At 46.5% G+C, this 25,950-nt stretch overlaps 1 protein-coding gene across 2 annotated transcripts in view; it reads right to left on the reverse strand.

Moving 5' to 3' along the window:
* Nucleotides 1–25,950, reverse strand: part of EIF2AK2 (eukaryotic translation initiation factor 2 alpha kinase 2) — a 300,514-nt gene that overhangs the window by 265,794 nt on the left and 8,770 nt on the right. For both annotated transcript variants that reach the window (XM_085611364.1, XM_085611363.1), the window contains exon 2: nucleotides 25,322–25,459. In XM_085611364.1, the coding sequence (XP_085467490.1) occupies nucleotides 25,322–25,443 (122 nt within the window). In that variant the 5' untranslated portion in view covers nucleotides 25,444–25,459. The remainder of the gene's footprint in view (nucleotides 1–25,321; nucleotides 25,460–25,950) is intronic.

Below are 25,950 nucleotides of genomic sequence, written 5' to 3' on the forward strand. Positions count from 1 at the left end.
AAGATACTTGTAAAAATGACGCCCCCACCCCAAGTCAGCACCCGGTGCGATGGCACCGATCACACAGCCCTTGAGCCGGCCCTGGTCACCTGGCCCAGCCAGGTACCACGCCACAGCGGTGTCATGTCTGTGAGGCAGCAAGTCCATTGAGTGAGGTGCAGAGCCGTTCTCCAGCAGAGTAACATCACTCAAGTGCAGGACGGTGTCATCGAGGACATAGGACTGCCATAGAGTAGATCGAGAAGCCCATCAAAGCCTATAAGGTGTAGTTCGAGATGATAGGCGGGATCAACCCAGCCCCCGGAAAACCATTCATTTAGAGGGACTAGGTGTGCTGTGAGGTAGTATCCATAGAGATCTGGAATGCCGAGGCCTCCATCAAATGGTGATTTGCGGGCCGACGCAGAAGCCACATGATGTCGTCCACTTTCCCAGATGAAGGATGTCAATTTCGAAGTGAAGGGTGCGAAACCACGTATGGGGAATGAGATAAAGGTAATTTGCCAGGACATATAGATATCGGGGTAAGCACATCATTTTGACCAGAGCAATGCGCCCCATCGGGTTAAATGGCAAGCGACTCCACTTGCGCAAGTCGGGGTCTGGTGTCGCTGCAAGAGGGCGAAAGTTAAGAGATCAAGCTAGGTCTGGGAGGCAAGAGATGTGGATCTCCAAGAACATGAAGGAGTTCCATTTGATCGGGTTATCAGGGCACCAGTGTCGCTCCATAGCATTACCAGTTAACGGCTCTAGAACAGATATGCTGGCATTCTCACACAGGCCCAATACCTCTGCATATAATCGGAGGATCTCAAGGCATCTAGGGCCTGTCGTCTGTGGCACACTGAGGTAAAGCAGGACATCGTCCGCATACAGGGTACTGTAGTTTTACATGCCACTCCCCCACTGCCAACCCCAAACCAGCGCATTGCATCTCATAAGGTGTGCCAGTGGCTCTATGGTGAGAGTGAAGAGCAGCGGGGACAGGGGGCAGCCCTGACGCATTCTCATGCAAATCGGAAAAGGCAGAGAGGTAATGCCATTCACCCAAACTTTAGCAGTGGGGGCACGGTACAGCAGCCTCACCAGCCTGCAGAAAGTAGGTCCAAAGCCCGCTTGTTGGAGCATGGCCTCATGGAAGGACCAGGAGACCATGTCAAAGGCCTTTTGGATATCAACTAGGAGGAGAGCCAGTATGTCCCGCAGGTGGGGCGCCTGAGAGAGGGCCAGCTGCACCCTCCGAAAGCAGTGGCGGCTGCTACCAGGAATAAAAACGCATTGGTTCGGGTGTATGAGATCTGAGAGGGTTCGACTCAACCTGGTTGCCAGTGCCTTCACAAAGATTGTGATGTCTTTGTTGCTGAGGGAGATCGGGCGATATGATGACAAGCGATCCAACAGTTGTCCTGCCTTGGGTATAACCACAATGATGGTAGTATCGAGGTCTGGGAGAGAGGAACCAAGCTTCAGCGTAAAGGGACAATCAATGTGGGGACAAGAGATCTGGGTACCGTTTAAAAAACTAGATGGGGAACCCATCAGAACCAGAGGTCTTACCAGATTGAAGATCAGATATTGGTTGTAGTTCCTCACATAAGACGCCAGAGCCATCTCTAAGGGCTGGGACTACCCTGCTAGAAACCTCCTGAGTTGCCAGCCAGTATAGTAGTTTGCCCAATTTGTCTCCCGAGGCATATACTCTTTGAATAGAAGCCTTCCAGCATTGCCATGCCTCCTCTAGTGAAACCCAACGCAATTTGGCTCTCACGCCATCTCCACGGACAGCCAGCTACCCCTGATTCGAAGCCGCCCGTCCGCCACTCCAAATCAAGGATCTGCGTCTCAAGCTCCATTATATGTGTCTGCCGCTCTCTATGTCGCACATACCCTTTGAGACGACCCCGCAGTGTGGGTTTACTCTCTGCCCATAAGGTCCTGGCAAAGGGCACAGAGCCCTGATTGTTTTGGAAGAAGGCTTGTATCTCCGCCTACACAAAATCTATGCATTCTTGGTCATTAATGTGCCATGCATTGAATCTCCATATAGGACGAAGGGTGCTGACGGGAGCACGCCAGTCAAGAAGAGGAGAATGGTCCGATACGCCTCTCGGTAGGACCCAGACACTGTACCTACAGCAAATCACATGCCAACAACCAGATTTTATGGTCTGCTGATGAGTGTGTGTAGGAGCATCGTGCAGGATTACAACAACGCCAAGCGTCACAATTGGCCATGGAGTCCGCCCAGGAAATGAGGCCTGCACAGCATATAAGCCTGCCGGGCTGCGGGGTGTCTGATGTGTCCCGTGGGGGGTCGGGAAATTTGTTAAAATTCCCTCCGATCACGGTTGTCCCTGGTGGGAGGACTGCAATGAGGGGCTGAACTGCCCGCAGTGTGGGTTGTAAGAGTTGCAGAGGAACATAGCAGGAAATGATGAAGCTCACGTACCGGCCCTGGGGGGTCCCCATGAATATCAGATACAGCCATTGGGAAGGTTTTGTGTAAGAGAAGCTCCAACCCTCTCAATCCCCTAGAGTAGCTGGCATGACACACTCGGTCAAGAAAAGAACATTGAGCTCCCACGAGATGTGTCTCCTGAAGAAGGACTGCATCTGGTCTGGATCTCTTAACATACCTCAGAACCGCTGATCTTTTAATGCGGTCCAAGAGACCATTTACATTCCAGGAGACAATTTGAACCATTTAGGAGCGGAGGTAGATAGTGGCATGGACGTACCCGGGTCCCAAAAGCAGGACTGGTCAGTACTTCAAGATTCTGCCCAGAAGTAAAACAGACAGTGGAGAGTTTGTGTGGTTAGTACCTGAAAGAAAACAATTCAAAATTACAATTCTATCTAGAACAATATACCCCCCCCTCCCCATACTTCGACCCTGGTAGCATCTGTCACCCCTATGAAGAACATATTTAGCTAAATGAAGGGGAGAAATCACACAGTGATGAGCTTTATTTGCCCATGTAAGGATAATCTTGCCTGACTGCAACATCTCGTAAGTTGATAATAGGTCGCTATGTAGCCTTTAATGAAGAAACTTCCCCTCTCCCCCAATCAATTCGGCAGTCCAGCCAGTAGATAAACGTTACCACCTCCGGCGCGGTCCAGAGTGTGCCGGTTTCACATCGCAAGGCCCTATTGGTGTCTCTGTTGGTGAGCTCCAACCTCTAAGTCAATGAGCCGGGCAGACTTTCAGTGGATTTGAAGATCGCCGGATAGTTGGAGAGAGAGGCCTTGTGATCCACAGGCCACAGTGCCCCAATCACTGCAGCTGGATTTAAGGAGATCTGTTGTTTGCCCCGTGTCGGCCATGTCTTGCGGGATCTGGTACGTCTTCTAAGGGGCACTTGGACGGGAAAGAGCAGGAGGTGCTCCCCTATCGCAGACACTTCTGGGTTCTCAGAGCCACAGCCTGCTCAGGGCTGTCCAAGAAGTAGGTGGAGGAAGCAAATATAACTTTGAGTCAAGCCGGAAAGAGGAGCATATAGCGCAGGGGGTGCGCACGCGTCACCTCTGATGCCGGCTTCCAGTAAGCGATCCCAGGTGGGCTTTTGTTGTGAGACCGAGAGTTCTGTGAGCCCGCTCACCAGCCGCCGAGTAGTATCATGGCAGCAGCCATCTTGCTTGCTCCACTCCCCAAAACGTTGGCTGCGCTACACAGTCACCGCCAGCCCACAGGTCACAAGAAAGGGGCTCAGGGGGAGCCCACTGTGCTGCAGCTGTGTGGGAGTCAGGCGGAGGGTGTCCGATGAGGTATTAGTGATGTCAGGCAGGATGTTCATGATGGCAGTCTGGCGTCGGGAGCTCAGTTAAGAGCCAACCGCCGTCTTGGCCTCCTTAGCCATGCCCCCGATCTATTGTTCACTTAAAAGGGGGCCTAGAGCCCGCTCATTACTTACTATCAGTTGTCTTCATCGTCAATCTCATTTCCTTGATTCTAATTGGTCAGCGCAACTGAGTTCACTTTCAACTTGTGTCCCTTCATCTCTTCGACAGAGCGTGGTCCAAATATTGATTTATTTCTTTATAGGTGCCCTTCCACCGGTCGTGCTCAGACTTAGGTACTGTTTTTAATTCTCTTCATGCTCCATTGCTTGTTGCAGTCAACCATCCAGCCTGGTTGCTTATTGCCCCTGTTGCTTGTTGCCCACACTCCTCCCACCCTGTTGCTTGTTGCCTTATCGCTTGTTTACATATAGTGTGACCTCAGCACATTGGCACTGGAGCACTATACGTGATCACCTGTTACACTACACAAAGTCTAATTCATTTATTAGGCAGCGGTGGGGGATTGAATGATGTGCTCAGGCTCAGAGGTTAACTCCGGGAATTGAACCCGGTTCCCCAGTTTCAATGTCTACAGTTCAGGCCATAACGTCACATCCATCACGCTGCCCTCTTTTCTTTCAAGTTGCTTTAAAAAAAAAAAACTAATTGGTGAAGCCAATAGGTCTCGCCTACGGCTTTCTCAATTTTTTAGCCCTGTTGTAAAGCATGTTAGAGATGTCCCGACTACAATGAAAAAAGTATAGATGAAGTTATCTGCATTTTAACATAGTAAGAACATTCTCCCCGTCAACCTTTTAGTGGGTTGAAAATATAAGGACTGATAAACTCTTAATTTTAGAAGCTGGAAAAACACTGAAGAATACTCACTGTAATTCAAAAAATAAACACTCAAAATAGGGTAGCCTACCTATGAATAATGTCTAGCTCTCACACCGAGTATGACACCATAAGGCTGGAAAACAAACTCTAAGAACTGTCGAATGATGACTAAATAAAGAAATAAGGAAAACAGAGATGAAGATGAGACTTACCCAATAATGAATGAAAAAGAAGGAAATGTAACTGTGTAGTTGGAGAGACTAAAATGTGTGAACAAAATTACATATAGAGCACTGAAAGAAACATATATACACAAGTGGGTAGCATGAGATTACCATAATGAAGGCACTATTAAAAGTTTCTCCCCCAATGGTATAGCTTGCAAATTTTGTAAACCGGGCTACATTTGTCTTTATAACAGCAATCTATGCTTTATCAAGTTGACTTACTTGTATAAATTTCCCAGGTCCTTCTGTGGATTTATCAATGGTCTTGTAGTTAGAGGAAAGGAAATACTAAAAACTGCATGAGTGAGTGTGAATTCTTTCAAATTATCCCCACATTTCACAACCCTTAGTTTAAAATAATGAAATAGGAAACAATCATACTCAGTGGCAATGTACTTACTGAGGACAGGGAACTGGGCAAAAGTTTCTTACAGAGGGTATAGCCAAAAGCAAATATCTGCTGCATATGGGCAATAGTTGTGTGCACTGAATTTAGAAGCATAAAGTACTAGGTGCATGATCATGATGTGGCAAAGTACATGGCCTTATGCTGAATGTGTTCATTCAAAAGTGATAAGGGGCAGGGAAACAGGGAACATGTGTAGCCAAAGACCATGCTTTGAGCCTAGCAATTACTTGCATGTATGCCCGATTTCAAACACAGTGGGTTTGGCAGCAGGGATACTGGGTAAGAACTGCACCCCATGCTTCCTAAGCATTGCCCAACATCATATGCAGTCGCTGCGGCAAAGAGACTGACCCAGTGCATGGTTTAAGATTGTGTGTAGCAAACTACACTCAGGCTAGGGAACTGATTGCAGGGCGTAACTAAAGATCACACCCAACGCTCTGAGTGTACAGTGGCTTTTAGAAACAGGAGCACTGGACACAAGATGATGCTAGTACCTGTGATTTGAAAAGACCAGAAATACTTCTTTGTACTGATTTTAGCTGTTGAGAGCTATTGGAGTGCAACTATTAGAGCTCCAGGGGAAAAGACAAGTTTTCTGTCCACTAATGTAACAGTATCATATTCCTCCGGTATTATTCATCTATGCAAGTTCGATCCTGCACCGGTATGATTTCTACAGCACTGCATAACTTTTAAAACCTCCTGTGGTACATTAAGAGGTGGTTTCTCACCCTAATACAGTATTTCCTTTCTGCCAGTTCTTCAAACCTTCTGTGACTATTCCTGCCTCTACTACTAACATTTGACCATTTCCTGCTCAAATAAACCTTTAAGTCTTTTCTGGGAACTGCTATACTTTTTATTCCTTCTATTTCTTGTCACACTCTTCATGTTTTTCCCAATTTTGATTTACACGTTACCTCCTTCATCCATCCATTCTATATATCATTTTTAAATCTATATCAGCCGAAATGACCTCTCTCTACCTTCTTCAATGAACTCAATGTTTGCCTCTGAACCGCCCCCCCGAGTATTCTCCTATGCTTGTCCATGTTGACTTCAATCTCCGCTTACATTCTTCACATGTTAATTATCCTTTTCTTTCATGCAACTTCTTTTTCTTCCCTCCTATTTCTCTGGTTCTTATCTTGATCTCTTCTTCTGTCCCCCACTCCAGTACACAATCTCAACTTTTGTTCCACCTCCTCTGTCTCATCTTTTCTACTAGCTGTCTCTGATCATCCTCTTTGTTCCTTCCCTTTTGCTTTTCAAATTATTTCTGCTGTCCCATCACTTTACAACTCTCAAGCCAAATGCTTTCAGAGTAATCTTCACTCAGCACATGTGTGTGCTTTAGCTCTCTCCACCGCCTCTCTCCTGCTTCACTTGTGGCCTGGACCAACCATAATGTAGACAAAGACCCTATGGGTCAGAAGTACGATATTTCAATTTTGCATTTCTAAACAGTGTATCCTAAGAAAATCGCTATTTAGGAAATTCAAAATAGAATGTAAGAAAATACAGAGTAGGAAACGATATTAGGCAATCGCTATTTAGGAATACCAAACCATTCGTTCAGGCCCATAGGTACGAATGGTTTCACATTTTCTTACATCTCCTACTAGGAAATCACAAATTAGGAACGGCTTAAGGCACCCCTTGATGCACCTCAAAAAGTGGTGCACATGTAAAGCGTACAAATACCCTAAGTGCATGTTTTCGCTTTATAAAACATCTTGGAGTGCTTTTTTAAAAAATTGCACATTACGTGCGCCCCCCCTACCCGGGCCAAGAGGGGTCTCGGGGACCCCATCCCTTGGGCCTGTAAAATAACTGAAAGGGAGGGGGGGTGCGCAGCCTCCTCCCCAAGCCGGGAGAGGCCCTAGGATCCCATCCACCAGGGCGTTAAGTATACTGAAGGGGAGGGGGCCCCACCTCCCTGAGCAACAGAATGCCCCCACAGACCCCCACCCCTGGGGCCAGCTCAGTGAAGTAGTCTTGGAATCCCCAATCCCCGGAACACCTTCTATTTCCCTGACCATGAGCAGGGTAGAAGGCGGGACTGTGTGGGCACTGGGCCTCCCCCCCGCAATACCTAAACATTGGACATGCTGTGGGTTGGCCCAGGTGGGCACTCGACTAAAATAAAAAAAACAAAGGAGAAGTTGCGGTGTGCTCAGGGTGGACATGCCACTATTTAAAAAAGGGAAAATCCGCAAGGCTGCGGGGACCCTGGGCTTCCCCCTGCAGTACTTAAAACTAATTAATAGCCTGGGGTGCCCCAGGTGGGCACCCCCCAGCTGGGCCCTGGGGAAGCCACTATTTTTTTTAAAATGCTACTTGGTTTGCAGTAACCCTGGGGCTCCCCCACCACGGCCCCTCCAAAAAAAAAAAAGAGAGAGAGTGGGTGTCCCATGTGAGACCGGGAATCCCATAAACAATTTTTTTTAAATAAAGTCAATAATGAACGAATGGCCACAGTTGATCATTTATCATTTACTGCATTTCTAAGAAGTACCCCAAAATGCCCTGGGAGGACTATTTAGCCATATTTTGTTTTGGTGATGTCCCTAAACGGACAACACCATTTTTTTTATGTTGCAGTGGGACTCTTTGAAGTTCTGCAGCTCCCCCGCAACACAACAAACAAGCATTTGCAATTCAATAGGTCTCGCATTAATTAAGTTTGAGCTATTGGCATTGCGAAATCTTGCAACACCAATTGCAACCAAAGTCTATAAATTGTAGGCCAAAAAAATGTGTATGTATTTTTGTAGCAATGGTGGCATGCTGCGCTTTAGAAGAATATGTTGAAAAGTAAAGTGTGCCATACTGCGATTGCTACAATAGTTAATTGTGGACGCGTTAACAATTGATGTGTGCCTTGATGGCTGGTGGTGTGTGTGTCGGTAGAAATTGTGCACTGATGGCTGGTGGTGTGTGTGCCTGGTGGTAGTGTGCACTGCCGGCTGTTGGTGTGTGTGCCTGGTGGAAGCGTGCACTGACAGCTGGTGGTGTGTGTGCCTTGTGAAAGCGTGCACTGGCGGCTGGTGGTGTGTGCCTGGTGGAAGCGAGCACTGAGTGTGGTTGTGTGTGTGTGTGTGTGTGGTTGGTTGTGTGTGGTTGGTTGTGTGTGTGTGGTTGTGTGTGGTTGTGTGCTTGTGTGTGTGGTTGTATGTGTGTTTGTGTTACGGGGCAGCAAAGGGGACAGAAGGAGAAAGGCACAGAATCACGGGGGCAGTGAAGGGGACAAAAGGAGAAAAAGGCACAGAATCACGGGGGCAGCGAAGGGGACAGAAGAAAAAAAGGCACCGAATCACGTGGGCAGCGAAGGGGACAGAAGGAGCAATAATGTACAAAATCAGGGGGGCAGCGAAGGGGACAGAAGGAGAAAGACACAGAATCACGGGGGCAGCGAAGGGGACAGAAGTAGAAAAAGGCACAGAATCACAGGGGCAGCGAACTGGACAGTTGAAAAAAGGCACATAATCAGGGGGGCAACTAAGGGGACAGAAGGAGAAAAAAGGCACAGAATCACGGGGGCAGCGAGTGGGACAGAAGGAGAAAAAAGGCACAGAATCACAGGGGCAGTGAAGGGGATAGAAGGAGAAAGGCACAGAATCACGGGGGTAGCGAAGGGTGCAGAAGGAGAACACGTTAGGAGTGAGGTGGCCGGAAAGACGCCAGTACATAGACACTATTAGTTTCATTTCTGCAGAGTGTGTCTGTAGTGAGATTCTGGAGCAAGGAGGGAGTGTGAGAATGAGAGAGGCACTAGACATGAAGAAGGGAATAGAGACCATAAAGAGAGTCTGAACAAAACAATAATACAATGGAGAAACGAGGATGACAGAGTACAAGGAAGCCATATCTTCCAAGCAAAAGTTGCAACTATCCATCAAAACAGGTACCTTTAAGCAGAACTGACGTCATGTACTTTATACTTTTGCTGTGTAGTCGCGTTGCATTTCTTCTTAATATCCAAGACTGTCTTTCAGCGAGATTGTTTGAATTTCGTGTTGTTTGAGTGATATTTGTTTTGATGGTATACTCTTTGAGATGTAGTGTCCTGGCGTCCATTTATGACAAGCTGGCTCATTAGCCACTGCTGCCAAGACCTGTCCCTAATCTGGAGGTCATGGGATAAAATCCTGGTAGGGCCCACTCTGCCCTTCAGCCGTCTGAGTGCTATATTATTATTCTTACTGTATTGTCGCATTTCTACAGCACTTCATGTTATTAAGAAGGATCTACCTGCTGATGTTCTTGTGAATGGCCTAGTGCTGAGCATGCATCCAACGTTATTAGTAATTCTGCAACATGTAGCATTTTTTTATTTCAATCGAATTATTATGTTATCCGAATAAAAAGGTTTCACTGATAAGGCAATGTTTGCAGGCCAGACACTTTGCAAAAATACAGATCAATTAGCAATAATTGAAAATCTGTGTGTGTCCATTCCTCTCTGTAAAGGTGGAGGCGGGGTCATAAGGAGTGTGAAGCTCATGACGTAGTTGTTAAATGGCCCTAGGGGTTCTATGACTGACATTTACAACTGTAAAGCCAAGATCACTTTGCATTCTGGACTGTTTTATGCTAATTGCAAAATCATCATATTATATGTCAACCCGCAGCAGCTTTGGCCTGACCAAGGGGTACCCAAAATGCTCCTGTGATGATTTCTTTCAATTTTCACGTTTGTCATAATGTTTCAATGTATTGACATAAAAAATGCGATGAGAACATTAGTTAGTTGTGTGTGTTGTTGTGTGTGTGGTTGTGTGTTTGTGTGTGTGTGTTGTTGTGTGTGTGGTTGTGTGTGTTTAAAATACCACTTTCTGCATGCTGTTGTATTATTGTTGATTGACAGCTACAGTAGCCAATCAGACGTTTCATTGTAAAGACGTAACCAATGAACGCCCGTGTGAGTTCCGGAAACCCCCGTTCACATAGTGATTTCGGAAGGAGTAAGACGCAGCGAGACGCCAGACGGCAGCGAGTAAGTTGTCTTTAAAGGGAGGAATGCTTGGAGCAGAGGGGAATGCAAGGGCCAAAGGAGCGGATGATGAATGAAAGTAACGAAATAGGAGACCAACTGAAAGTGAGGCGGGAGATGCGAGCAGAGCAAGGCTGGGCGAGAAGGGAAGGTTTGAATGCTTTTAGTAGAGGGGAATGCGAGGGGCAGAGGAGTGGATGCTGAATGAAACTGACGAAAACATGACAGTGTTGTGTTTGTATATCCCACTCTTGTTGCAAATTGTATTCTAATACACTTACTCTTACATCGACTCTTACATCAAGTACAATCTGTAGGCTAATGCAGGAAGGGCCCAACCGAGTGGTTATATTTGTACACTTCCAAAAATGCAGTCTAAACCTAATTTTGAGTAATCTGTGGGTAACACCTTTCGTAATGCACAAAAAGTGACTGCAGCAGAGCGTCTCATTGCGTCTGTGGTCTAATGTAATATGTGGACGCTGTTTGCATTCCAATTTAATCTGTGGTTAACAACTGATCTAATTTACAACGAGTGACTGTGGCAGAGCGTCTCATTGCGTGTGTGGTGTAATGTAATATTTGGACGCAGTTTGCATGCACATTTGAATTCTTAGAAAATGGAGAGAGATGCGACCAGACCATCAAAAGGATGGGGTACAAGGGAGTGATGGAATCCTTGTAGCAGAGGGGAATGCAAGGGCCAAAGGAGCGGATGATGAATGAAACAGACGAAAAGGAGACCGAATGAAAGTGAGGAAAAGGGAGGAAGGAGATGCGAGCAGAGCAAGGCTGTGCGAGAAGGGAAGTGTGGAATGCTTGGATCAGAGTCAGGGGCGGCTGGTGGATTTTGGAAGTTGTGAGCCGTAATTTTTTGTACCCTAGTATAATGAGCGAGCGAGCTCGAAGTTGAAAAGGAGGGTGTGGGGGGGGGGGATTCTGCAAGAAATTTTGAAAAAAATGTATTCAAATTGTGGCTTTTACGCCACATTTTTACTGCAAATTGTTTGATAAAAGGGATCCAAATATAGCATTTTAAAACACAAGTGTGAAGAAAATATTAGACATATAAAAAATGTGCCCAATGCTCAGACTGTTCTGCTTGCAAAATGACCCCCAAGCCAAGCACACCCAACCAACGGAAACAGGCCAGCATGAAAAGAGGAGGCTCTCTTATACTGCTTGATGCCATGTGTGCAGTGTGGCTACTGTAGGACGTTAGGGAAGGCAGGGTGAACAGACCAAAAGTCAGTGGCCAGATCAGTGCCTCTGATAAACTGGTAGGGATGAGATGGTGTCAGACATATGTCAGACCTGTGCCGCTGGCAGGGTTGGTATGGTGTCAGTCATATGTCAGATCAGTGCCTCTGACAGCCCGGGCAGGTTCAGCTCCTTTGTTTACTTCATACAGTCTGTGGGAGTTACTGCGGTTGCAGCCCTGACTTGCTCTCCCAATTCTTGTGTTGGAGGTGGTAGTTATTTTGAATAACCTGCCTGGTCCAAACACTGCTCTTCCCTATACTGACCCTTTAGAGGTTTTGAACCTGGCACTACCCACATGAGCTAAGGTGGGTAGCCGCCCTTGTGACCCGTGGATGCATCTGGTAAACATGGGGGCGATGCGGTCTTTTCTCTGTACTGTTTTTCTGAATTCCTGGTACTGTAGTCAATGCGTTCTGGGTTATGTCACAATAGTGCGGGATAGGGTAAGCTGCGATGGGTCCGACAGGCCCAGCAGATATGGGTACTGCAAAGAAGGAACCTAAGATCGCCTTCAGGCCGCACATTATTGCAATGCATTTGTGCACATGGTGTGCACAGCAGTGTGCAAGCAAAGCTGTGTACCAGCCAAGGTCAAACTGTGAGCTTACTTGGCACATTCTTAAACTGTTTGAAGGATGGTGTCTTCATTTGTTTAGAGTTTTACCTCAAAATGAAATTACTTAAATATTAAAAGAGAATAACTGAAAACTCAATCTAGGGTTTGAAAGGAAATACCTTTAACACACAACATAATACAAATGTCTGTAAATGAACTCTGCAAATATATCAGAATTAGCAAAGCACAAATGAACCAAATTGTTTTGTAATCCTGAAGTTTGCTGTAAACAAATATTTTTAATACAATCAATACAAATCAATACACCAGGTGATGCCATTTCCACACATGTTTGTTTTGCCAATGCTTGTTTTTCCAATAAATAGACCACAGCAGACACACTAACATGCACTTGTCCTCCCTCCAAATCAGAAACCTTCAATGGCTTTTGTCGCAGGCCAAAATTACCTTAAAGATTCTCTAAGGCACCAATAAAAGGACCAGGACACAGCTACCGCCTGAAAGAACTTAAAACAGTACCAATCACATCCACTCTGATTAAGCCACTATCCTACAGATCCACAGGAACACAAAGAAAAGCAAAGGAGATACGTGTTTTATGGAGGGTGGTCCACATCTCTGGCTCACCTTTCCTCATTAGATGAAGGGCTACAATGAAAATCCACATATCCCCATTACATCACCAGAGTTCTAGATATAGCATGTAAATCTGATCCCAAGTAAGAAGTCTATCATATGTTGTGAGCGAATAAAAGCAAGCATGCCCTTTTTGTGTGAGGGTTTTAAATAGCACAAACTAGACCCGAAGGTATCAGAGTGCTTTACCTCTACACCAGTTGCGTTACAGATGGACACATTCCTTTTTTTTTCGTTAGGCAGGGGGAAAATAAGTGACTTGCCCAGAATCACAGGATGTTGAGCGTCCCTGTCGAGATTCGAACCTGGTTCCCAAGCTTCAAGGTTGATTACTCTAGCTGTTAGGCCACACCCTCCCCCTGTCCTTCTAGCTTCTACCACACAACTTTTAATGATAAGGTCAACAAAACCAATTCCACATGCTCCCTCGGCCTCCCTCCTGTGGTCTATGCATGGACCACAATATCTCCCCAAATCTCTCCCTGTTCTCACTCCGTCTTTTTGCATTCCCCAGCTCTCTTGTGATCTCTTACCATGTTCACTCTCTCATGCAGCCTGTCCCCCTCTTGCTCTCCTCAGTGGCTGTTCTGCCGTATCTTCCACTTTCTCCTCCTCTTCTTTCCTCTCTTTCACCAATCTTGCGTCCTTTCTCCTCTTGTTATTATCCTGTTATCCCACCTCTCCCTTGCTCGCTCTGTTGCTCTCATGCCTGATCTTCTTTCGCCCCTGCTCCCTCTCCTGCGATCTTGCTGTGCTGTTTCTGTATCCCTCTTTCTATCATGCACTCTCCGGCTCTTTAATCTCTCTCCTGATTTAGCCGCCTTCCTTCTTCTCTCTCCATATATTCCTTCCTGTCTATATTGTTTTCTGGTTTTCTTCTTTACTTGCCCGCTCTCCCCCTCGTGCACTCCCTCAATTGTTCTCTCTTTTTTCTCCTTCTATCGCGCCGTCCCCTCACTTCTCACCCCAATTGTACCCGTCTCTCTCCTGCGCTCTCTCTCTATTTCCTCCTTGTGAGAAAGTGGCTCTGTATATACTGTTCCCTAATAGGTACAGGGTGTACAGAGTCCACAGTCCCCCAGAGGCTGATAGAGGTCAAAGTTAGGTATGACCTTACTCTCAAAAGTGGTAGCTTGGTCGAGCAGTAAGGCAGTACCAGAGGACAGTGTAAAGCATTTATTGTACACACTCAGTCAGCAAATGGTTTCACACACTCAATAACTGAACTCTAGGCCAATGATTTATATATATAAAATATATGCTTGTTTTATTTTTAGAACCACAAAGGGGATAAAAATATACTTTCTCAGAATGAGAGGTTGCATATAAATACTTTTTGTCTTAAGCAATGAATTTTTGTAAACAGTCACAGTTGGTTGCAATAAACAATCCTATTTCCTAAACATCACAATGCATTGAGCTCAATGGTACATTCAGGTTATTTGTAATAAATTACTTTTCAGATTACTTTTGGAATTCCAGGTCTGGCTCCTAGAACCAGCCTTGGGTCAGTATTCAGAATCAAGTGATGAAAGTCGACTTAGTAACTGTAATGATTTTTAAATAATATTTAGCTATTTCAAAAGTTAGCACTTAGAAAATATTTCAAAGAAAATATTCAATGGATCTCTATGGCAAGAAATTCACATTGCAGGTAGAGTACTTTATCGTTACTTTAGTAATCCAGGACTGGGTGCCTAGACCCAGGACTGGGGTCCTTATCAAAAACAGGTAAGTAATTTCGTTTGCAGAAATGGTACGATTTTAAAAGAATATTTCAAATTTGTAAAAATAGACACTTCGAAGAAATTTCACAGAAAAGCAGACAATGGTTTCCTATGGGAGAAAAATGAGTTAGACGTAAGTATAGTTGTGAGTACTTTTCAGGGTCAGGGCTGGGCACCAAGATCCAGCACTGGGAGCTCACCCAGGAACAGGTGAGTAAATTCGTTTTTGTCACTTGGCTGATTTTTGGTGAATTTTTACAGTTTTGAAAAGTTCACACTTAGAAGATTTTTGAAGAAAAAGCCAGTCAATGTTACCCTATGAGGAAAATGAAGTTAGCGGTTTAAGGGTAAGTACTCGACTGGCAGAGTTGAAATTCCGGGCATAGACTCAGGGGTCCCCCAGTGTCAGGTAGGTACAGTTGGTTCACCCTCAGCGGTTTCAGGGCGGCCGGGTGCAGAGTGAGTTAGGCCCAATGTTATCCTATGAGGGATAGGGGGGCCTTGGTTGGTGGCTGCTGTCTGGCAAGCCACGCGTCTGTGGGAGCTGGGCTCCTGGTCACTTACTCAGGGCAAGTGGGGAAGTAGGTTAGTGTAGAGAGGGCACTGCCAGGGCCACTCGGGCGGTTGGGTGCAGGGTGCTTTTGAGCCTTCGGGAGCTCAATGGAAATCAATGGGAATGTTCCGGTTTGGAAAAAGGCTGCAGGCTCGGGGACGAGGATGTTTCAGGTGCCACCACCACTTCGAGAGGTAAGTTGGGTAGTTGTAGGTTAGGTGGGTACCCCGGGATTGGGCACAGGGGGCCGCAGGGCGCCGGGTGCAGGGGTGCCTTTTGACGTCGGGAATCTTACCCTCTGGTTGATCGCGGCTGGGGTGGCACTTGGTTCTGAGGCTGCAGGCTTCTTCCGGGATGTCGAGGGGGGTCCTTGGGTGCCGGACTCTGGGTCACAGTCGCCGTGGGGTCGTCCTCTGGGTCTTTGTCAACTCCGGCACTGGCCAGGCTTGGCTGGTGCAGAGTGTGTTGGGTCCGCGGTCCCGGGCTGGTGCCAGGGATAGCAAATAGGTTTCTTGAGTAGAGCCTCTACTCGTGGGAGTCCCAGGGAATCAGAGTTCAAAGGTAGCCAGGTCCTCCGGGGTTTTTGAGGTTGCTGGCCACAAGAGATGCCGCGCTGAAGCAGGAGCAGGTTCGAGGGTCGACAGGCCGGTAGGGCTGGGGCCAAAGCAGTTGGTGTCTTCTTCTTTTTAGCAGCTGCAGGGCAGGTCTTTTTTCTTCTTGCTCTTCTTGTAGGTTTCTATCTGGAATCTGTCGAAGGAAGGTTCAGGGTGCCCCTAAATACTAGATTTAGGGGCGTTACAGGTAGGTGAAGGCCAGGGACCAATGGGTCCTTGTCCTGGGGTGGGTACAACCCCTATCCTGCCTCTCTCCTGTGGGAGGGGGGCAGTAGCCTAATCCTGATAGGGTAGGGCCCCCCATCCTCAAGATGGCGATAGCCCGGAGATGTGCTTCACCTCGCCTCCCCCACCTGAGGGGTGGGGTGGGCAGGCTGGCACATTCCCTGTCCTTGTATGGGGTTTCCGGCCAAGCTTCCCTCCAGAGTGGGGGGTTGCAGAGGCCTGGGGAATCTCCAAGAGGCGGCATGCCTTTGAAGCTTCCCTTGGCTCATCCTGGGGGAGGAGATTTATCACCTCACCCAGGACGTGCATTGTTGCAGGCCCGGGAGAGCAGGGGCTCTCCCACCCAGGGGTCCAGCAACGTGTCTGCTGTGTGGCAGCCTGGGCAGCCTCAGAGCAGACGTGGATTGCAGGTTAGCTGTAAGGGGGCATCTCTAAGATGCCCTCTGGGGTGCTTAGTACATTAAATCCCACACTGGCATCAGTGCGGGTTTAATGTGCTGAGAAGTTTGAGACCAAACTTCCCAGTCTTCAGTGTTGCCATTATGGTGCTGTGGAGCTCGTGTTTGACAAGCTCTCAGCACCGTGTACTTGTAAATGGCAGCACTGTACTTACAGTGCCCAGGAATGGACCTGGGTACTGTAGGGGCACAGGGCTCCTGCTCCTGTGCCCACACCATAGGCATAAGGCACCCAGCCAGAGGGGTGGCTGACATATGCCTTGGCAGTGTAGGTGATGGGCATGGCACACAGAAATGTGTGCCATGTCGACTCTATGTTTTGTCCTGTGCCCAGACACTCAGCCTGCAAAGGCAGTGTGTGTGTGTAAGGGTACAGGGCCTCTAAGGGTGGCACAATTAGTGCTGCAGCCCTTAGAGGCCTTCCCTGGTCACAAGGCCCTGGGTACCTAGGGTACCATTTACTAGGGGCTGACATGTGGCCAGGGTTTGTCAATTTGGAGTTTGTATTTTAGGGAAGGAACACAGGCCCTGGGTACCTGATTGGCAGGAGCCCAGGGCACAACAAGGAAAAGTGCATCAGCTATTAGGCAAAAAAAAAAAAGGGGGGGGTTACTGCAACAGAAACCCACTTTCTCACACTCCTCTCTTCCTATCTGTCAGGTGCTCTGTTATCGTCTTTTTTCCTCTCCCTCACGCTCTCTTGTTGTTTTTAATCTCCCTGCCCTACAACTCTCCTTCTCTCTCAGTCACTTCCGCTGCCTCTCTGTTTCGCCTGCTCTCTGCAAAACTCTTGTGTTCTTTCACTACCACATTTATGTCTCTCCTGCTGGTCTCCCGTCTGTATACTCTTCCTCTCCCCCACCTGCTCCCTCTCTCCTGCAGTGCTGGGACCCTGGCAGCCCCTGCTTCCTCCCCGACCCCTCTGCCTTAACGCACGATGCTGGTCTGAGGGCGCCATTTCTCCTGGCCAAAAGAAGTCAAGGCCCAAGATGTTAAGGATTATCGAGACCTACAGCAAATATTCTCCATTAATTGAATATATGCCTATTTCATGCCTGTAGTGTTTTCTGCGCTCTGACTTACATAATGTAAACAAGCTCAATACGCAAATGTGAGGGGGGCTATGCAGCACAGACACACCACAAAAAAGAACCCAAGGACGCATGGCAGGAAAGGCCTCACAAATTAAACATTTCAAATTTCCTGACAGGAAAGGCCTCACACACACAAACGTCTTAACTAAATTACCTTTATCTCGGGATCTGACAGCAGAGCAAGCACTCAAGAGCAGTTGGTGAATAAAAGCTTTGGAGAGGGCTCGGTCATTTTAAAACAGTCTCTCTCGATCAATATAATGTACTGTAAGTAAATAAATTACTGACGGAGCCGCAGTCTTGACAAACAAGCATGGGCCGGCCAGGAAGCAGCTTCCCGCCAGGAAGCAGCTTCCCGCTCCACTCCGCTTTTAAACGCGGTCTGCACTTGGGCAGACTGGGCCAGCTCCTCTCACACAGCACTTCTTAAGTGTTACCTCTCGTGCCAGACAAGGCAATTTAACAGCCCCTCTCGCTGCCACGCGCAATCTGTTAATAGGCTGCCTTATTTCCCCCCGGAACTCCCGGAACAGTTCCTGCCTCACCGGCGTTTCCGATGCCCTCGATAGAACTTCGTCCCTTCCATTTCTCGCAGGCTAACTGTTACTGTACGCAAAAATCCATGTTTGTCAAGTGCGGGCGTGATAGATGCAGAACGTGCAAAAGGAGGCATTTAATAAAACAGGCTATTTAGTGTAAGGGCAGAAGAGAAACCAAGGATTTGAAGCGCTGCAAAAGTTAACGCGCTACCCAATTTGCCGCCTCCATACGCACACCTCATTGTTTAGAAAGACGTCACCCCATAATTACGGCACCATTGCACTGGCCGATGCCTCGCTAGAGCTAGCTTCTGTTTTCTTGCTGGACGCGCTCGGATGCAGTTCTCCAAGAAAATAGTGACAAAAAACGGTCAACAGACTCGCTCGTTTTTGCTACTCACCAATTGAACGTTCTCGTGCCAGGCTCCTCTGCATGACTGGACGGCAGACAGCATGGCGTAAGCCTGGAAAATACTGGATTTGAACTCCTCCCCAGGACACAAGCCCACCAATCATTTTAGTTACAAATGAACAACTATTGCTGGGGCTCGTGGAAGAAGGAGGCCACTGACACACCCCCCTCCTACATTGTTTAAGCTGACTGCCCGGCCCCCAGCCATTGAAATGAATGTAATCTTTCGACTCCTCCCTGAGCTACGTGAATAACGCCCAAACTAAAACATTATTCTGGCAGTGATACACTGACCAGGCCCACCAGTGTGCCGTCACTGCCCTGCTTTCTGGCTGCAGGTCGAAGAAATCTTCGCCCAGCCAAGATATGCACAGAGTCAAAGGCCATCCTCCCCCACCCCCTCAAACAAAAACCCAGATTTACATGTTAGTTCACCGAGCAGCCAGCACAATTAATTGCTAGCTGCTCGGTGTTCTCGGTGTTCTATCTCGCATTTTGTTCTCTCCCCAGGGGGGCAGGGCGACGCCCATCTCGCCCCTATACACCAGCCGCCCCTGATCTCCCTCCTCCTCTTGAATTGGTTTTGTTGACCTTATCATTAAAAGTTGTGTGGTAGAAGCTAGAAGGACAGGGGGAGGGTGTGGCCTAACAGCTAGAGTAATCAACCTTGAAGCAGGGGAACCAGGTTTGAATCTCGATAGGGACGCTCAACATCCTGTGATTCTGGGCAAGTCACTTATTCTCCCCCTGCCTAACGAAAAAAAAAGGAATGTGTCCATCTGTAACGCAACTGGTGTTCAGGTAAAGCACTCTGATACCTTCGGGTCTAGTTTGTGCTATTTAAAACCCTCCCACAAAAAGGGCATGCTAGCTTTTATTCGCTCACAACATATGATAGACTTCTTACTTGGGATCAGATTTACATGCTATATCTAGAACTCTGGTGATGTAATGGGGATATGTGGATTTTCATTGTAGCCCTTCATCTAATGAGGAAAGGTGAGCCAGAGATGTGGACCACCCTCCATAAAACACGTATCTCCTTTGCTTTTCTTTGTGTTCCTGTGGATCTGTAGGATAGTGGCTTAATCAGAGTGGATGTGATTGGTACTGTTTTAAGTTCTTTCAGGCGGTAGCTGGGTCCTGGTCCTTTTATTGGTGACTTAGAGAATCTTTAAGGTAATTTTGGCCTGCGACAAAAGCCATTGAAGGTTTCTGATTTGGAGGGAGGGCAAGTGCATTTTAGTGTGTCTGCTGTGGTCTATTGAAAAAACAAGCATTGGCAAAACAAACATGTGTGGAAATGGTATCACCTGGGGTATTGATTTGTATTGATTGTATTAAAATATTTGTTTACAGCAAACTTCAGGATTACAAAACAATTTGGTTCATTTGTGCTTTGCTAATTCTGATATATTTGCAGAGTTCATTTACAGACATTTGTATTATGTTGTGTGTTAAAGGTATTTCCTTTCAAACCCTAGATTGAGTTTTCAGTTATTCTCTTTTAATATTTAAGTAATTTCATTTTGAGGTAAAACTCTAAACAAATGAAGACACCATCCCTCAAACATTTTAAGAATGTGCCAAGTAAGCTCACAGTTTGACCTTGGCTGGTACACAGCTTTGCTTGCACACTGCTGTGCACACCATGTGCACAAATGCATTGCAATAATGTGCGGCCTGAAGGCGATCTTAGGTTCCTTCTTTGCAGTACCCATATCTGCTGGGCCTGTCGGACCCATCGCAGCTTACCCTATCCCGCACTATTGTGACATAACCCAGAACGCATTGACTACAGTACCAGGAATTCAGAAAAACAGTACAGAGAAAAGACCGCATCGCCCCCATGTTTACCAGATGCATCCACGGGTCACAAGGGCGGCTACCCACCTTAGCTCATGTGGGTAGTGCCAGGTTCAAAACCTCTAAAGGGTCAGTATAGGGAAGAGCAATGTTTGGACCAGGCAGGTTATTCAAAATAACTACCACCTCCAACACAAGAATTGGGAGAGCAAGTCAGGGCTGCAACCTCAGTAACTCCCACAGACTGTATGAAGTAAACAAAGGAGCTGAACCTGCCCGGGCTGTCAGAGGCACTGATCTGACATATGACTGACACCATACCAACCCTGCCAGCGGCACAGGTCTGACATATGTCTGACACCATCTCATCCCTACCAGTTTATCAGAGGCACTGATCTGGCCACTGACTTTTGGTCTGTTCACCCTGCCTTCCCTAACGTCCTACAGTAGCCACACTGCACACATGGCATCAAGCAGTATAAGAGAGCCTCCTCTTTTCATGCTGGCCTGTTTCCGTTGGTTGGGTGTGCTTGGCTTGGAGGTCATTTTGCAAGCAGACCAGTCTGAGCATTGGGCACATTTTTTATATCTCTAATATTTTCTTCACACTTGTGTTTTAAAATACTATATTTGGATCCCTTTTTTAAACAAATTGCAGTAAAAATGTGGCGTAAAAGCCACAATTTGAATACATTTTTTTCAAACTTTCTTGCAGGAGCAGAACCCCTCCCCCCCCCCCCCCGCACCCTCCTTTTCAACTTCGAGCTCGCTCGCTCATTATACTAGGGTACAAAAAATTACGGCTTACCACTTCCAAAATCCACCAGCCGCCCCTGAGGGAGATGCGAGCAGAGCAGTGCAATAAACAACGCAGAAGGATGTCACCATGTGCCTTGCGCTCGGCTGGCGCCTCGGGCATGTTTACTGCAAACACATGGGAATGCAAAGGCATTAACTCACCGCGATGGCTCTGTGTGCCTCCAAGCCCTGTGGCGCCTGTTGTCTGTTTCCAGAGCGAATTAAAGATTCAAGCACCCGAGAATGCGTGAGACATTCTGCTAGTATCTTATGTGTTGTCTTAAAAATCTGACCAATGTCCAATTTCTAAAACATCCTTAAAAAACATGACAGTGTTGTGTTTGTATATCCCACTCTTGTTGTAAATTTTATTCTAATACACTTACTCTTACATCGACTCTTACATCAAGTACAATCTGTAAGCTAATGCACGAAGGGCCCAACCGAGTGTCGTTATATTTGTACACTTCCAAAAATGCAATCTAAACCTAATTTTGAGTAATCTGTGGGTAACACCTTTCGTAATGCACAAAAAGTGACTGCAGCATAGCGTCTCATTGCGTCTGTGGTCTAATGTAATATGTGGACGTTGTTTGCATTCCAATTTGGATTAATCTGTGGTTAACAACTGATCTAATTTACAACAAGTGACTGCGGCAGAGCGTCTCATTGTGTGTGTGGTGTAATGTAATATCTGGACGGAGTTTGCATGCACATTTGGAATCTTAGGAAAGGGAGAGAGATGCGACCTGACCCTCAAAAAGATAGGGTCCAAGGGAGGGTTGGAATGCTTGGAGCAGAGGGGAATGCAAGGGCCAAAGGAGCGGATGATGAATGAAAGTAACGAAAAAGGAGACCGGCTGAAAGTGAGTGAAAGGGAGGAGGGAGATGCGAGCAGAGCAAGGCTGGGCAAGAAGGGAAGGTTTGAATGCTTTTAGTAGAGGGGAATGCGAGGGGCAGAGGAGCGGACGCTGAATGAAACTGAGGAAAAGGAGCGGATGATGAATGAAAATAACGACAAGACAAGCTGCGAGGGGCAGAGGAGCGGATGCTGAATGAAACTGACGAAATCTGTAAGCTAATGCAGGAAGGGCCCAACCGAGTGGTTATATTTGTACACTTCCAAAAATGCAGTCTAAACCTAATTTTGAGTAATCTGTGGGTAACACCTTTCGTAATGCACAAAAAGTGACTGCAGCATAGCGTCTCATTGCGTCTGTGGTCTTATGTAATATGTGGGAGCTGTTTGCATTCCAATTTGGATTAATCTGTGGTTAACAACTGATCTAATTTACAACGAGTGACTGTGGCAGAGCGTCTCATTGCGTGTGTGGTGTAATGTAATATTTGGACGCAGTTTGCATGCACATTTGAATTCTTAGAAAATGGAGAGAGATGCGACCAGACCATCAAAAGGATGGGGTACAAGGGAGTGATGGAATCCTTGTAGCAGAGGGGAATGCAAGGGCCAAAGGAGTGGATGATGAATGAAACAGACGAAAAGGAGACCGAATGAAAGTGAGGAAAAGGGAGGAAGGAGATGCGAGCAGAGCAAGGCTGTGCGAGAAGGGAAGTGTGGAATGCTTGGATCAGAGTGGAATGCGAAGGCCAGAGGAACGTATGCTGAATGAAACTGACGAAAAGGAGACAGAATGAAAGTGAGGGAAAGGGAGGAGAGAGATGCAAGCAGAGCTGCACAAGGCTGGGCGAAAACGGGAGGAGTGAAATGCTTGGAGCGGAGCTAAATGAAACTGACGAAAAGGAGACCGAATGAAAGAGAGGGAAAGGGAGGAGGGAAATGCGAGCAGAGCTGTGCAATAAACAATGCAGAAGGATGTCACCATGTGTCTTGCGCTCGGCTGGCGCCTCGGGCAGGTTTACTGCAAACACATGGGAATGCAAAGGCATTAATTCACCGCGATGGCTCTGTGTGCCTCCAAGCCCTGTGGCGCCTGTTGTCTGTTTCCAGAGCGAATTAAAGATTCAAGCACCCGAGAATGCGTGAGACATTCTGCTAGTATCTTATGTGTTGTCTTAAAAATCTGACCAATGTCCAATTTCTAAAACATCCTTAAAAAAACATGACAGTGTTGTGTTTGTATATCCCACTCTTGTTGTAAATTTTATTCTAATACACTTACTCTTACATCGACTCTTACATCAAGTACAATCTGTAAGCTAATGCACGAAGGGCCCAACCGAGTGTCGTTATATTTGCACACTTCCAAAAATGCAATCTAAACCTAATTTTGAGTAATCTGTGGGTAACACCTTTCGTAATGCACAAAAAGTGACTGCAGCAGAGCGTCTCATTGCGTCTGTGGTCTAATGTAATATGTGGACGCTGTTTGCATTCCAATTTGGATTAATCTGTGGTTAACAACTGATCTAATTTACAACAAGAACTGCGGCAGAGCGTCTCATTGCGTGTGTGGTGTAAAGTAATCTCTGGATGGAGTTTGCATGCACATTTGGATTCTTAGGAAATGGAGAGAGATGCGACCTGACCCTCAAAAAGATAGGGTCCAAGGGAGGGTTGGAATGCTTGGAGCAGAGGGGAATGCAAGGGCCAAAGGAGCGGATGATGAATGAAAGTAACGAAAAAGGAGACCGACTGAAAGTGAGTGAAAAGGAGGAGGGAGATGCGAGCAGAGCAAGGCTGGGCAAGAAGGGAAGGTTTGAATGCTTTTAGTAGAGGGGAATGCGAGGGGCAGAGGAGCGGATGCTGAATGAAACTGACGAAAAGGAGCGGATGATGAATGAAAGTAACCCAAAAAAAAGGAGACCAACTGAAAGTGAGTGAAAGGGAGGAGGGAGATGCAAGCAGAGCAAGGCTGGGCGAGAAGGGAAGGTTTGAAAGTTTTTAGTAAAGGGGAATGCGAGGGGCAGAGGAGCGGATGCTGAATGAAACTGACGAAAAGGAGTGGATGATGAATGAAAATAATGACAAGACAAGCTGCGAGGGGCAGAGGAGCGGATGCTGAATGAAACTGACGAAAAGGAGTGGATGATGAATGAAAATAACGACAAGACAAGCCCAGCGGAGCAAGGCTGGGCGAGAAGGGAAGGTTTGAATGTTTTTAGTAGAGGGGAATGCTAGGGGCAGAGGAGCGGATGCTGAATGAAACAGACGAAAAGGAGTGGATGATGAATGAAAATAATGACAAGACAAGCTGCGAGGGGCAGAGGAGCGGATGCTGAATGAAACTGACGAAAAGGAGTGGATGATGAATGAAAATAACGACAAGACAAGCCCAGCGGAGCGTGGCGCGCGCGCTTGGCGGGGGTGGGAGAGCGCATTCCAGGCGGGTGAGCGGACCCTTTGAAGTACATGCCAAACGGATTGCATGGCGGCACGATGCACGTGATTGTGCGTGTGCTCGCCATGCAATCCGCTTTAGGGAGCACTTTTGGGAGCCCCTTACTATAGTCTCGCATAGCGATCGTTTACGCGATAGCTATGCGAGACCTAAAAAACTGTAGGTCTCCTGGGTCATTAAAAGCATGACCCCAGGAGAACTTATATTTTTTGTGCATTTCTCAGACGGGAGCTTTTGCTCTACAGCTGGGAGTGCAGCTGTAGAGGCCCACTGAGGTCGGAAATAATATCATAATGGGTATGTTGCGCAGTACCTACTAAGGGAATAATTTTAAAGGGCACCAAATAGCCTACTAAAGGAAAACTGTTATGTACTCACACTACAGTTCCCAGCATGCAATATTCATTGAACTTACCTGTTGCCAATTAAGGAATGCAATAAATAACATGCTGGTAATGGTGCCTTCTTAAACGTGACTGCGCCCGTACTGATATGCCTGTGAACAAGGAGAGTGTGACTCCGAAACGCGTAAGGCAGAGAAGATTTTCCGTGGTTGGGATGCCTGTTTGCCTTTACTAATCTGGCTTCGAGTGCACGTCCAAACCGAGGGTTCTTTGTTGTGAAAAAAAAAATATATATATATATATATATATATATATATATATATATATACACACACACATATAGATGTGTGACCAAGCCAGTAATGCCGAAACGCGTTACAGCGATATAAAATAAAAGTGCGAGAAAAATCACTGGAGTGTCATACCTTTGTGTTGGGATCCGATTCTCATCTGAAAGTTGGAACTGGACGAAAAATACATATACATATATATATAAATATCCAAACAAAATCCCAAAGTTTTGGTCGCAGCGGCACAACACAGGGGATGGTATGAAAGATACTTTTTATTGCAACATCAAAGTCCAGATGACGCGTTTCGGCTGCCGGACTGCAGCCTTGTTCACACACACACACATATATATATACATATATATATATATAGAGAGAGAGTGTTTCTATTTTTACAAAAGACTTACGTTCGGTCATGAGCAGGTCCAGTTGGAGTGCCCTCAACAAAATCCCATTCTAAGTTATCCTTCTGACACTTTGCAATGAGCTGTTCATGGTAGTTCTGGATTGGAACATGATTATTAGCCATATTGTCTTCACACGATCTACAAAACAAATATTATCATAGTCATATGTAAGCTCATGAGTATCTACCAGTTCAATTAATGGTGTGAGTTATTATTTCTTGCTGTAACGAAGAATCACTTGACATATTAAAATGATGAACCTGTTCCAAAGAATACAAGGTTTACTTAATAAGTATGCAAAATATAATTAGAAGCAGAACATAATGATAAGCTGAGACACAATGCCAAAAGAATGCTTATTACCACCCAAATATGGTGGGGGGAGGGGGGTGGAAGAGAGAGGGAGAAAGAGAGAGATTTTCAATCATAAACCCACAGTCAATTTATAGCTAGGAATTAAACCCCCCAAAAATCCTACAATCTCCCAATTAGAATTAGTTTTGCAATCCTTAAAATGCACAACAGACAAGCAGATCATAACTCAAACACCAAATGCAGCACTTATAACCATACCCACAATGAGGAAGATCACATCCCAAATGACTTAATGGAGCTCATGGGTGACATGA

The sequence above is a fragment of the Triturus cristatus genome, chromosome 6, assembly GCF_964204655.1.
Source record: "Triturus cristatus chromosome 6, aTriCri1.1, whole genome shotgun sequence".
NCBI lineage: Eukaryota > Metazoa > Chordata > Amphibia > Caudata > Salamandridae > Triturus > Triturus cristatus.